Below are 14,255 nucleotides of genomic sequence, written 5' to 3'. Positions count from 1 at the left end.
CTCGATACCATCTACTGTATCTTGCCTATGCTGCTCTGTACCATCACTCATTCATATATCCTTATGTACATATTCTTTATCCCCTTACACTGTGTGCAAGACAGTAGTTTTGGAATTGTTAGTTAGATTACTTGTTATTACTGCATTGTCGGAACTAGAAGCACAAGCATTTCGCTACACTCGCATTAACATCTGCTAATGTGACAAATAAAATTTGATTTGATTTGATTTGATTTACCGACTTAGTTCGTCACGATGCACAGCTATCGGAACTACGGACTTAGTTGGTCACGATGCACAGCTATCGGAACTAAACACTTAGTTCGTCACGATGCACAGCTATCGGAACTACGGACTTAGTTAGTCACGATGCACAGCTATTTGAACTACGGACTTAGTTCGTCACGATGCACCGCTTCTGAACTATGGACTTATTTAGTCACGATGCACAGATATCTGAACTATTGAACTGAACTTAGTTAGATCTGAATGCTCTGCCTTTCATAACACCCTCTTTTGGCACCCTTCTTTGGCACCCTCCTTTGTCCTTTGGCACCCTCCTTTGGCACCCTCCTTTGTCCTTTGGCACCCTATTTCCTTTATAGTGCACTAATCTGACCAGGGCCCTGGGAAAAAGGATGTCATTTGAGACACATCCTGTGTCTAAGGAACAAGTCGCATTAGAGAACACTAACTAAGGAGACCTACTAATTAGGTCCTTATTAGTGAATAAAACACAAACAGACAGAAGGATATTCAGCAACTATCTACACAAATAATAATCATAATTAAACAATCCTGAAAATTCTAAAGAAGGTTCTTCTAACAGGAACCCCTGGCTGGCGAACGAAGCCAACTGAAATCTATTCCACTTGTTCTCCTTAGCTCCTTCTTGACGATGAAAGAGTGGAGCACTTGTTCTCCTTAGCTCCTTCTTGACGATGAGAGAGAGAGAAAGAGAGAGAGAGAGAGACTTGAGGCAGTGGTAATATATGCAGTACCCTGCGGTTCTTCTCTGAGTGTGAGACGGTGCCTACAGTAGCCTAGCAGCGTTAACCACTAAGCACTACTGAGCCCACTGGGACCCAGGTAGGTGAAGGATGTGAACCAGGGGAATCATCAGATTACCCCCGGAGTAGACGGGGCCTAACCCCTCCTCACCCTTCCTCACACTCCTCACCCTTCCTCAGCCTTCCTCACCCCTCCTCACTCTTTCTCACCCTCCTCACTCTTCCTCAATCCTCCTCAATCCTCCTCAACCCTCCTCACCCCTCCTCAACCCTCCTCACCCTTCCTCCATCCTTCTCACCCCTCCTCACCCCTCCTCAGTCCTCCTCACCCTTCCTCACCCCTCCTCACCCCTCCTCAAACCTTCTCAACTCTCCTCACCCCTCCTCACCTTTCCTCAACCCTCCTCACCCCTCCTCAACCCTCCTCAACCCTCCTTATCCCTCCTCCATCCACATTACCTCTCCTCAACTTGACTCACCCTTCTGACGAGAAGGATAAGGAAGGGGGAGGTGAGGTGAGGAGGGGGGGAATGTGATTGATGGGGATGTGCTGAATGAGGAGTAGGTCTCTCCCTCTCTCGATTGAATTCAAAGGGCTTTTTTGGCATTGGAAACATGTCTCCCTCTCCCCTCTCCCTCTCCCTCTCCCTCTCTCTCTCTCTCTCTCTCTCTCTCGGTCTCTGTCTCCCTAGGGAGTCTGAGATGTGAGGAGGCCCTTCCTTCTCTCTCTGTCTCTGTCCCACTAGGGATCCGGAGATGTGGAGGCTTTCATGTGACTACTGGAGAGAAGAGAGGTGAGGGATGAAAAGAGAGGGAAGAACAGGGGCAGAGAAGAGAGAGAGAGAGCGCGAGAGAGAGAGAGACAGAGAGAGAGAGAGAGAGAGAGAGAGAGATACAGAGAGAGAGAGAGCGAGAGAGAGAGAGAGCGAGAGTGAGAGAGAGAGAGAGAGAGAGAGAGAGATGTCTGGTAATTACCCAATGTGCTACTAACAGAGAAGGAGGGAGAGGAAGTTGTCAAGGAGATTGATGTTCCAAGATGGAGTAGCAGATCGGACGTGTGTTTGTCTTGTCCATATGTTAATTAGTCTGTAAATAGTCTGTTTTTTGTTTTTTTCATACATATTCTAATTTCACTTTCCAACTACAAACTAAATATACTTTCATGCAAACCGCCTCACCCAATTTGGTACGGATCTGCTATTTTTATTCCTCATAACTGGAACCTCCAACAGTAGCTAGCCATCTAACTAGCTACTAGTCATTGTTTTCCACTGCTAGCGGTGGCTTCACCTTTAGCTCGGACAATTACCTGCCAGTCTGCACAGCACGATATCAACCCACAGCATATTGGACTGCTTTTCTCCAACACGTCACCGTATTCCTGATGTAAGCTCGAGACCATTACACCGGATCATCGCAGCTAGCTAGCTGCAACCAAGTGGCTACTGTTGGCTAACGCCTCTGTCCCGAATCAAGATTCAGTTAGCCTTGAGCTAGCCTCGAGCTAGGCCAATCTCCCGGCCAGCCGACGGAGTATACCAGCTAATACCTCTTTTGACAATTGGCCTTTATTGTCACCTCGGAGTCCTGCCAATCCATCACGACTGATCTGCCAACGTAACTGTAAGATGTGGTTTCAAAAAGTATTTTCCGTTGCGATGTCGCTAAAGACACATTTGCTATCCCCGGCACGCTAGCTTTCTGAACGCCGTGTCTCCAGCCCGCTAGCTTTCTGAACGCCGTGTCTCCAGCCCGCTAGCTTTCTGAACGCCGTGTCTCCAGCCCGCTAGCTTTCTGAACGCCGTGTCTCCAGCCCGCTAGCTTTCTGAACGCCGTGTCTCCAGCCCGCTAGCTTTCTGAACGCCGTGTCTCCAGCCCGCTAGCTTTCTGAATGCCGTGTCTCCAGCCCTCTAGCTTTCTGAACGCCGGGTCTCCTGCTCGCCTAGCTTTCTGAACGCCGTGTCTCCAGCCCACTAGCTTTCTGAACGCCGGGTCTCCAGCCCGCTAGCTTTCTGAACACCGGGTCTCCTGCTCGCCTAGCGTGGAAGTGACTACCAAACGGCTCCCTGACTCACCTATTGCTGCTCTTTGGACCCTATGATCACAGCTGATGCCTGCTGATCTGTTCATTAACACTGCACCTCAATTTGTCTATCTGTCGGCCCCCAGCCTCGAACTCAGGTCTTGTGTGTACCTAACTGACCCTCTCTGCCCATTCATTCCCATTTACCGTTGTTGTCTTAGCTCTCCCGACCAACACCCCTCTCTCTAATGGGGCGTACTGCATTAGCATCGAACACCTACTGCTGTTTCGGTTACTTATTATTGTTTTAGCTCAACATGTGTTATTTGTCCCACCCCCCCCCCATGCATGCGGAGACCTCACCTGGCTTAACTGGTGCCTTCAGAGATGCAGCATCACTCATCATCACTCAATGCCTAGGTTTACCTAGGTTTATCACTATAAAACGCTCCCTAAAATACTTCAGCAAGCAGACCTTTCTAACCGACCTGGCCCGGGTATCCTGGAAGGATATTGACCTCATCCCTTCAGTAGATGATGCCTGGTTGTTCTTTAAAAGTGCTTTCCTCACCATCTTAAATAAGCCCAGTTCAAAAAAGGTAGAACTAAAAACGTATAAAACGTATAAAACGCCCCTGGTTCACTCCTAACTGGACTTCCCTTGACCAGCACAAAAACATCCAGGGGCGGTACAGCATTAGCATTGAATAGCAATATGCAACTTTTAAGGGAAGTCAGGAACCAATATACACAGTCAGTTAGGAAAGCAAAAGCGGGCTTCTTCAAACAGAGATTTGCATCCTGTAGCATTAATTCCCCAAAAGTTCTGGGACACTGTAAAGTCCATGGAGAATGAGAGCACCTCCTCCCAGCTGCCCACTGCACTGAGGCTAGGAAACACTGTCACCACTGATACATCTACGATAATTGCTCATTTTAATGAGCATTTTTCTACGGGCAGCCATGCTTTCCACCTGGCTACCCCTACCCCGGCCAACAGCTCTGCACCCCCGCAGCAACCATCCCAAGCCCCCCCCCCCCACCACTTCTCCTTCACCCAAATCCAGATAGCTGATGTTCTGAAAGAACTGCAAAATCTGGACCCCTACAAATCAGCCGGACTAGACAATCTGGACCCTTTCTTTCTAAAATGATCCGCTGCAATTGTTGCAAACCCTTATTACTAGTTACTAATACTATTACTAGTATTACTAGCCTGTTCAACCTCTCTTTCGTATCGTCTGAGATCCCCAAAGATTGGAAAGCTGCCGCGGTCATCCCTGCAAACTGTTACAGACCTATATCCATCCTGCCCTGCCATTCTAAAGTCTTCGAAAGCCAAGTTAACAAACAGATCACCGCCCATTTCCAATCCCACCGTACCTTCTCCGCTATGCAATCTGATTTCCGAGCTGGTCACATGGGTGCACCTCAGCCACGCTCAAGGTCCTAAACAATATCATAACCGCCATTGATAAAAGACAGTACTGTGCAGTCATCTTCATCGACCTGGCCAAGGCTTTCGACTCTGTCAATCACTGCGTTCTTATCGGCAGACTCAATAGCCTTGGTTTCTCAAATGACTGCCTCTCCTGGTTCACCAACTACTTCTCAGATAGAGTTAACTGTGTCAAATCGGAGGGCATGTTGTCCGGACCGCTGGCTGTCTCTATGGGGGTGCCACAGGGTTAAATTCTCGGGCTGACTCTTTTCTCTGTATACATCTATGGTGTCGCTCTTGCTGCAGGAGATTCTCTGATCCACCTCTACGCAGACGACACCATTCGGTATACATCTGGCCCTTCTTTGGACACTGTGTTAACTAACCTCCAAATGAGCTTCAATGCCATACAACACTCCTTCTGTGTTCTCCAACTGCTCTTAAATGCTAGTATAACTAAATGCATGCTCATTAAATGATTGCTGCCCACACCCGCCGGCAAGACTAGCACCACCCTGGACGGATCTCACAACTCTCACAACTACAAATACCTAGGTGTCTGGCTAGACTGTAAACTCTCCTTCCAGACTCACATTTAGCATCTCCAATCCAAAATTAAATCTAGAGTCGGCTTCCTATTTCGCAACAAAGCCTCCTTCACTCATGCTGCCAAACATACCCCCGTAAAACTGACTATCCTACCGATCCTTGACTTCGGTAATGTAATTTACAAAATAGTCTCAAACACTGTACTAAGCTAATTGGATGTAGTCACAGTGCCATCCGTTTTGTCAGTAAAGCCCCATATACGACCTGTATGCTCTCGTTGGCCGGCCCTCGCTTCATATTCGTCGCCAAACCCACTGGCTCCAGATCATCTATAAATCTATAAATCTTTGCTAGGAAAAATCATGCCTTATCTCAGCTCACTGGTCACCATAGCAGCACCCACCCGTAGCACGTGCTCCAGCAGGTATATTTCAGCTTCCAACACTCTACTCAGCAAACTGGATGCAGTCTATCACAGTACCATCCGTTTTGTTACCAGATCACCTTATACCACCCACCACTGCGACCTGTATGCTCTCGTCGGCTGGCCCTTGGTACATATTCGTCGCCAGACCCACTGGCTCCAGGTCATCTATAAGTCTATGCTAGTTAAATCTCCACCTTATCTCAGTTCACTGGTCACAATAACAACACCCACCCGTAGCACACGTTCCAGCAGGTATATCTTACTGATCATCCCCAAAGCCAACACCTCATTTGGCCGCCTTTCCTTCCAGTTCTCTGCTGCCAATGACTGGAACGAATTGCAAAAGTCACTGAAGCTGGAGAATTATATCACCCTCACTAACTATAAGCATCAGCTGTCAGAGCAGCTGATCATTGTACCTGTACATAGCCCATCTGTAAATAGCCCATCAAACTACCTCATCCCCATATTGTTATTTTTTTTCTTCTCTTTTGCACCCCAGTATCTCTACTTGCACATCATCATCTGTACATCTATCACTCCAGTGTTAATGCTCAATTGTAATTATTTTGCCACTATGACCTATTTATTGCCTTACCTCCCTAATCTTACTACATTTGCACACACTGTATATAGACATTTCTACTGTATTATTGACTGTACGTTTGTTTTACTCCATGTGTAACTCTGTGTTGTTGTCTGTGTCACAATGCTTTGCTTTATCTTGGCCAGGTCGCAGTTGTAAATGAGAACTTGTTCTCAACTTGCCTACCTGGTTAAATAAAGGTGAAATAAAAACAAAAAATAAACAGAGGAGGGAATGGAGGAGGAAGAAGAGGAGGAAGGGAGGATGGAGGAGGAAGGACAGCCTACTCAAAGTGAGAGCAGGATGGCTAACAACCAGACAACAACTATTTGGGAAGATGTTTTTTTTTCATTTATTTGTAATTTTTAAATTGAACCTTTATTTAATTAGACAAGTCAGTTAATGAAGGCCAACAAATACCCTCCCTTAACCCGGACGACGCTTGGCCAATTGTGCACCACCCTACGGGATGTTGACACTTACGGGTGTTGCTGGGCTGAGAGTCCATGGGGATCATCAGCTTGGTACGTGTCGCCCTCCGGGCAGCTAGGGAGCGCTCTAACGTAGAGATGCAGCTGGAAGCCTCGTCATTGTCCACACCTAGAACATAAATGGATCGTACTGTATTACTAGACAGGGCTCCGTTGCAAAATCTATTGTTACATCAATGAGATTTCACCTCACTATAACAGAACAAAGAGACACAGATTAACCAAAGAGAACTCTTCACCAGCAACATCCCAAGGTGAGGAAAAGCGTAGAATTGTATTCACACCAGATGGTTTTATACTCAGTATTATCTTGTTCCTCTGAATAGTCCTTCACATCTTGATAAGAAATCAATAGTCCACAATTTCTACATAGAATATTCATGAATAGCATTCAGAGAGACTAAAGATGTTACTGGCAACTTTAGTTAAAGAGCTACGTTTCAATAGAGAGACGAAGATGACGATAGAAGCAAGCTACTTTCCCCCTCTATTGTTGAAGACTTTCTCTACAAAAACCAATCAGTGGTAAAATGTGTTGATGGACTGGATAACAACACATCTGCTGTGAACATAAAAAAAACGTTAAAAAATATTCCTTTTATAATCTCTTATTTTTTATCCAAGATTCTGTTCCAAGACATTCCAAAACATCCTTCCTGTCATTAACATCACCATGATGTCTTACCTGAGTGGCTGCTCTTGCTTCCCATCTGACTCTCTGATTGGCTGTGACTGACAGACTGAGACCGGATTTCCTGGATGGAACCCTGGATGGGCGAATCACATCCAGAGGGGGCGGCACAGGTAGGCTTCTCAATGTTCTTCAGTTCCATCTCCTCATGATGGATCCACAGGTCTGGAGGTCTCAGGTCCTTCTGACTACCTTTTCGCTTCCCTGTACTGTGAGTGGCACGCTTCCTATAGACGAGAGGGAGAAGAGAGAGATAGAAAGAGAGAAAGACAGAGCATTAGAAAGAGAGAAAGAGAGAGAGATAGTTAGAAAGAGAGAGAGAGAGAGAGAGAGACAGACGGAGAGAAAGAGAACGAAAGAGAGAAAGAAAGAGAGAAAGACAAAGAGAGATAGAGAGAAAGACAAAGAGAGAGAGAGAGAAAGATGGAGAGAAAGAGGAAGAAAGAGAGATAGAAAGACAGAGACATAGAGAGACAGAAAGAGAGACATATTTCTCTCTAGGTGATGTCTTAGTTATAGAAGGTTTGTGAATCACTTCCTTTTAGGTGGTTGTAGAATTTAACGGCTCTTTTATGGATTTTGATAATTAGTGGGTATCGGCCTAATTCTGCTCTGCATGCATTATTTGGTGTTTTACTTCTTGCCTTGTCTCTCAGATCGTTCACAGTTTTGTGGAAGTTACCTGTGGCGCTGATGTTAAGGCCGAGGTATGTATTGTTTTTTCTGTGCTCTAGGGCAACGTTGTCTAGATGAAAGACTTTGCCTCTCTCTCTCCCTCTCTCTCTCCCTCCTCTAAATGTACACCTCCCTCTATTTCTTCCTCTCCCTCTGCTTCCCCATCCCCCTGCGTTTCCATACCTCAAAACGCCCTTCACCTCGCATGCCCTTATATACCCACTTAGAAATATCTGCCACCCTCTCACTTGTCAAACCCAAAACTAAAAACACCATTCACATTTTAATTACATTCACTTAATGAAAAAACTGTATGAATCTCAGTGAAGGACAGAGTTTCACCACCATGAGAATCTCTTCATTCTAATTACAGAGGCATCTCATCCCTTGCACAGGTGTGTGTGTGTGTGTGTGTGTGTGTGTGTGTGTGTGTGTGTGTGTGTGTGTGTGTGTGTGTGTGTGTGTGTGTGTGTGTGTGTGTGTGTGTGTGTGTGTCTGTATGTGTGTGTGTGTGTGAGTGTGTCTGTGTCTGTGTGTGTGTCTGTGTGTGTGTGTGTGTGTGTCTGTGTCGGGGGGGAGGTTAGCTGTAATAAACTGGCTTATTCAAGCATGGAATTAACCAAGGTATCTGCTGACTATTCCTCCTGTGTCTCCAACTTACAGAGAGAACGAGAAAGAGGATCTAGATAACAATCAATGTGCGGTAATCAGCCTGTTTAAATAGAAATATAACATGTGTTAACAGGATATCAGACTGTTTATTAAATATAAATATAACATGTGTTAACAGGATATCAGACTGTTTATTAAATATAACATGTGTTAACAGGATATCAGACTGTTTATTAAATAGAAATATAACATGTGTTAACAGGATATCAGACTGTTTATTCAATATAAATATAACATGTGTTAACAGGATATCAGACTGTTTATTAAATAGAAATATAACATGTGTTAACAGGATATCAGACTGTTTATTAAATAGAAATATAACATGTGCTAACAGGATATCAGAATGTATAACATGTGATCACAGAGTGCCGCTCCTGAGCTAACGGTTGGAAATAAGAGAACGCTGTGTTAATTAACCTACTAGCAGACCACAGAGTTCCTACGTCTAGGGTTGCAAATTTACCGTTAACTTACCAAAGTTATCAAAATCTTCATTAATTGTTGGTAATTAACAGGTTATCTATAGCAATCTATGGTAACTTTGGTAATTTATACTTGAATAATAAAAAATATATATATATACGTTTTTTATAACTGTGTCCATATTGTCAATTAATTTCTGGTAGATAGACCAGATGATTCAAGAGAAAATAGCTTAATTAATCAACAATGGCAATATTTTCAAATTATCTCCGCAACTCTTCCAGCTATTGACTTTTTTTTACAACTGGCACCAGTTTGGAGCCAAAACACTGACAACAAAGACAAAACACTGACAACAAAGACAAAACACTGACGACAAATACTGACAACAAACACTGACAACAAAGACAAAACACTGACAACAAAGACAAAACACTGACAACAAAGACAAAACACTGACGACAAATACTGACAACAAACACTGACAACAAAGACAAAACACTGACAACAAAGACAAAACACTGATAACAAAGACAAAACACTGACGACAAACACTGACAACAAACACTGACAACAAAGACAAAGACAAAACACTGACAACAAAGACAAAGACAAAACACTGACAACAAAGACAAAGACAAAACACTGACAACAAAGACAAAGACAAAACACTGACAACAAAGACAAAACACTGACGACAAAGACAAAACACTGACAACAAAGACATATTGACATAGTAAAATAAATAATAAAGGATAGTTCATGCTGAAACCCTCATATTAATCACCAATGGTATTCACTACATTGATATTGATATTTAGGATAATGTTCTACAGCTTTGTCATTCTATTTTGTTTGATTTGAAATCATTTTATTTGATCTTTGTATATAGTTTAAATGCGATAAGGCCAGACAGAGGGCCAGAGATAATTACAGACACCTGTGATAATCTGAAGTAGAGGGCCAGAGATAATTACAGACACCTGTGATAATCTGAAGTAGAGGGCCAGAGATAATTACAGACACCTGTGATAATCTGAAGTAGAGGGCCAGAGACAATTACACCCCTGTGATAATCTGAAGTAGAGGGCCAGAGATAATTACACCCCTGTGATAATCTGAAGTAGAGGGCCAGAGATAATTACAGACACCTGTGATAATCTGAAGTAGAGGGCCAGAGATAATTACAGACACCTGTGATAATCTGAAGTAGAGGGCCAGAGATAATTACAGACACCTGTGATAATCTGAAGTAGAGGGCCAGAGATAATTACAGACCCCTGTGATAATCTGAAGTAGAGGGCCAGAGATAATTACAGACACCTGTGATAATCTGAAGTAGAGGGCCAGAGATAATTACAGACACCTGTGATAATCTGAAGTAGAGGGCCAGAGATAATTACACCCCTGTGGTAATCTGATGTAGAGGAACAGAGATAATTACAGACACCTGTGATAATCTGAAGTAGAGGGCCAGAGATAATTACAGACACCTGTGATAATCTGAAGTACCAAAATAGCCACTTGTATTGTGAAAAATTGCATAAAATCCTTGAAAGTCACAACAATTCTGGTAGATTACTGGTAAAAAGAAAGTTTCAACTAATATACCCTTCCTATACAAATCTAACTGTGGGAGGAAGGGGAGTGAGGAGGAATGGGGAGAGGCGGAAGGGGGAGAGGAAAGGGGGAAGAGGTGGAAGGGGAACAGGAGAAAGGGGAGTGAGGAGGAAGGGGAGTGAGGAGGAAGGGGAGTGAGGAGGAAGGGGAAGAGGTGGAAGGGGAGTGAGGAGGAAGGGGAGTGAGGAGGAAAGGGAGTGAGGAAGAAGGGGAACAGGAGGAAGGGGAACGAGGAGGAAGGGGAGTGAGGAGGAAGGGGAGTGAGGAGGAAGGGGAACAGGAGGAAGGGGTGTGAGGAAGAAGGGAAACAGGAGGAAGGGGAACAGGAAGAAGGGGAACGAGGAGGAAGGGGAGTGAGGAGGAAAGGGAGTGAGGAAGAAGGGGAACAGGAGGAAGGGGAGTGAGGAAGAAGGGAAACAGGAGGAAGGGGAACAGGAGGAAGGGGAACGAGGAGGAAGGGGAATGAGGGGGAATGGGAGTGAGGAGGAAGGGGAACAGGAGGAAGGGGAACAGGAGGAAGGGGAACGAGGATGAAGAGGCAATCCAACTCACTTTCTCTGTTGTGCGGAGGAGCGCCTGGTGCAGATCAGCGCTACTATGATGACCACTACCACAGTAACGGCTCCCACGGAGACCACGATGATGACCAGGAGGTTGCTGTTCTTCTGGGGTGTCACACTGCCATGAGGAGGACGCATCTGACCAATGTCTGAAATACAACAGGAACAGGAAATAGGAAAACCTGACCAATGTCTGAATTACAATAGGGACAGGAAATGGGAACATCTGACCAATGTCTGGAATACAACAGGGACAGGAAATAAGACCATCTGACCAATGTCTGAACTACAACAGCGACAGGAAATAGGAAAACCTGACCAATGTCTGAACTACAACAGGGACAGGAAATAGGAACTTCAACTGAGCGTAAAACATTTTATATTCTAATGACAACATTTAATTAATGCAAATTACACATAAATCATTAATTTCATATGCTGCTCACATAGCATCCCTTCAAATTATATGACCCTTAACTCTAAGCTTTAAAAGACTGTCCAACGAGTTTCCAATACAACCCACTGGAGAAATTGATATTTCCTTCCTCAGTTGCTTTCTACATCTCTCGTTCTCTAAATACATGTTGGCCTTGGGATGAAAGGCTGGAAAGCTCTGTTTCTCCGGTCCTGAGCTTTGAACAGCTGACGATCCCCAAGGAACACTACGTTCTGATCAAGGACCAACCTAATAGGTTACAACCACTCTGTTCTCTATGCCAAAACTATTTCCACTCATTCACAACAATGGGCCACCCCCTTTGCCTCCTCAGAGAGAAACATACTTCAACATAGCTATTGTACATAGTTGATGTGGCAATCTGGGATTACATGTTTGGTACATCAATTCTTTGGGAAGTTGAAAATAATGACTGACGAAAAGTGTTGGTGCTTCTACACCTGCATTGCTTGCTGTTTGGGGGTTTTAGGCTGGGGGTTTCTGTAGAGCTCTTTGAGATATCAGCTGATGTACGAAGGGCTATATAAATACATTTTATTTGATTTGACTCCTTTGTTGTTGTTTAAATCCCAGATTCACCCCTTTAAGTGTGTTCCTTAAGTGTGTCACCCCTTTAAGTGTGTTCCAATGTGGAGGCTATATTCAGGGGGTACCGGTACAGAGTCAATGTGGAGGCTATATACAGGGGTACCGGTACTGAGTCAATGTGGAGGCTATATACAGGGTGTTACGGTACAGAGTCAATGTGGAGGTTAAATACAGGGGGTACCGGTACAGAGTCAATGTGGAGGCTATATTCAGGGGGTACCGGTACAGAGTCAATGTGGAGGCTATATACAGGGGGTACCGGTACAGAGTCAATGTGGAGGCTATATTCAGGGGGTACCGGTACAGAGTCAATGTGGAGGCTATATTCAGGGGGTACCGGTACAGAGTCAATGTGGAGGCTATATACAGGGGGTACCGGTACAGAGTCAATGTGGAGGCTATATACAGGGGGTACCGGTACAGAGTCAATGTGGAGGCTATATACAGGGGGTACCGGTACAGAGTCAATGTGGAGGCTATATACAGGGGTACCGGTACTGAATCAATGTGGAGGCTATATACAGGGGGTACTGGAACAGAGTCAATGTGGAGGCTATATACAGGGGGTACCGGTACAGAGTCAATGTGGAGGCTATATACAGGGGTACCGGTACTGAGTCAATGTGGAGGCTATATACAGGGTGTTACGGTACAGAGTCAATGTGGAGGTTAAATACAGGGGGTACTGGAACAGAGTCAATGTGGAGGCTATATACAGGGTATTACGGTACAGAGTCAATGTGGAGGCTATATTCAGGGGTTACCGGTACAGAGTCAATGTGGAGGCTATATACAGGGTGTACCGGTACAGAGTCAATGTGGAGGCTATATACAGGGGGTACCGGTACAGAGTCAATGTGGAGGCTATATACAGGGGTACCGGTACTGAATCAATGTGGAGGCTATATACAGGGTATTACGGTACAGAGTCAATGTGGAGGCTATATTCAGGGGGTACCGGTACAGAGTCAATGTGGAGGCTATATACAGGGGGTACTGGAACAGAGTCAATGTGGAGGCTATATACAGGGTGTTACGGTACAGAGTCAATGTGGAGGTTAAATACAGGGGGTACAGGTACAGAGTCAATGTGGAGCCTATATACAGGGGATACCGGTACAGAGTCAATGTGGAGGTTAAATACAGGGGGTACAGGTACAGAGTCAATGTGGAGGCTATATACAGGGGGTACCGGTACAGAGTCAATGCGGAGGCTATATACAGCGTGTTACGGTACAGAGTCAATGTGTAGACTATATACAGGGTGTACTGGTACAGAGTCAATGTGGAGGCTATATACAGGGGGTACTGGTACTGGTACAGAGTCAATGTGGAGACTATATACAGGGTGTACCGGTACAGAGTCAATGTGCAGGTAGTTGAGGTCATATCATATATATAGGTAGAGTAAAAGTGACTATGCATAGATTATAAACAGAGAGTAGCAGCAGCGTAAAAGATGAGTCTGGATAGCCATTTGATTAGCTGTTCAGCAGTCTTATGGTTAAGAAGCCTTTTGGACCTCGACTTGGCGTCTGAGCCGGTTTAGTACGATTCAATCGTAGTCCATCTACCTGTCATTACCACAGTCCCACCCACTCCTACATGTCATTACTACAGTCCCACCCACATCTACCTGTCATTACTACAGTCCCACCCACATCTACCTGTCATTACTACAGTCCCACCCACATCTACCTGTCATTACTACAGTCCCACCCAATTCTACCTGTCATTACTACAGTCCCACCCATTTCTTCCTGTCATTACTACAGTCCCACCCACATTTACATGTCATTACTACAGTCCCACCCAATTCTACCTGTCATTACTACAGTCCCACCCAATCCTACCTGTCATTACTACAGTCCCACCCACATCTACCTGTCATTACTACAGTCCCACCCACATCTACCTGTCATTACTACAGTCCCACCCACATCTACCTGTCATTACTACAGTCCCACCCAATTCTACCTGTCATTACTACAGTCCCACCCAATTCTACCTGTCATTACTACAGTCCCACCCATTTCTTC

At 44.8% G+C, this 14,255-nt stretch overlaps 1 protein-coding gene across 1 annotated transcript in view; it reads right to left on the bottom strand.

Moving 5' to 3' along the window:
* dcc (DCC netrin 1 receptor) overlaps positions 1 to 14,255 on the bottom strand; it is a 600,603-nt gene that overhangs the window by 49,025 nt on the left and 537,323 nt on the right. The window contains exons 23-25 of the mRNA XM_036936778.1: positions 11,164 to 11,320; positions 7,213 to 7,445; positions 6,520 to 6,636 (exon numbers count right to left, since the gene is read on the bottom strand). Of these exons, the coding sequence (XP_036792673.1) occupies positions 6,520 to 6,636; positions 7,213 to 7,445; positions 11,164 to 11,320 (507 nt within the window). The remainder of the gene's footprint in view (positions 1 to 6,519; positions 6,637 to 7,212; positions 7,446 to 11,163; positions 11,321 to 14,255) is intronic.

Source organism: Oncorhynchus mykiss, chromosome 12 (genome assembly GCF_013265735.2).
Source record: "Oncorhynchus mykiss isolate Arlee chromosome 12, USDA_OmykA_1.1, whole genome shotgun sequence".
NCBI lineage: Eukaryota > Metazoa > Chordata > Actinopteri > Salmoniformes > Salmonidae > Oncorhynchus > Oncorhynchus mykiss.
The sequence above is the reverse complement of the archived record's forward strand: the minus strand, read 5'-3'. Positions and strand labels throughout refer to the sequence as shown.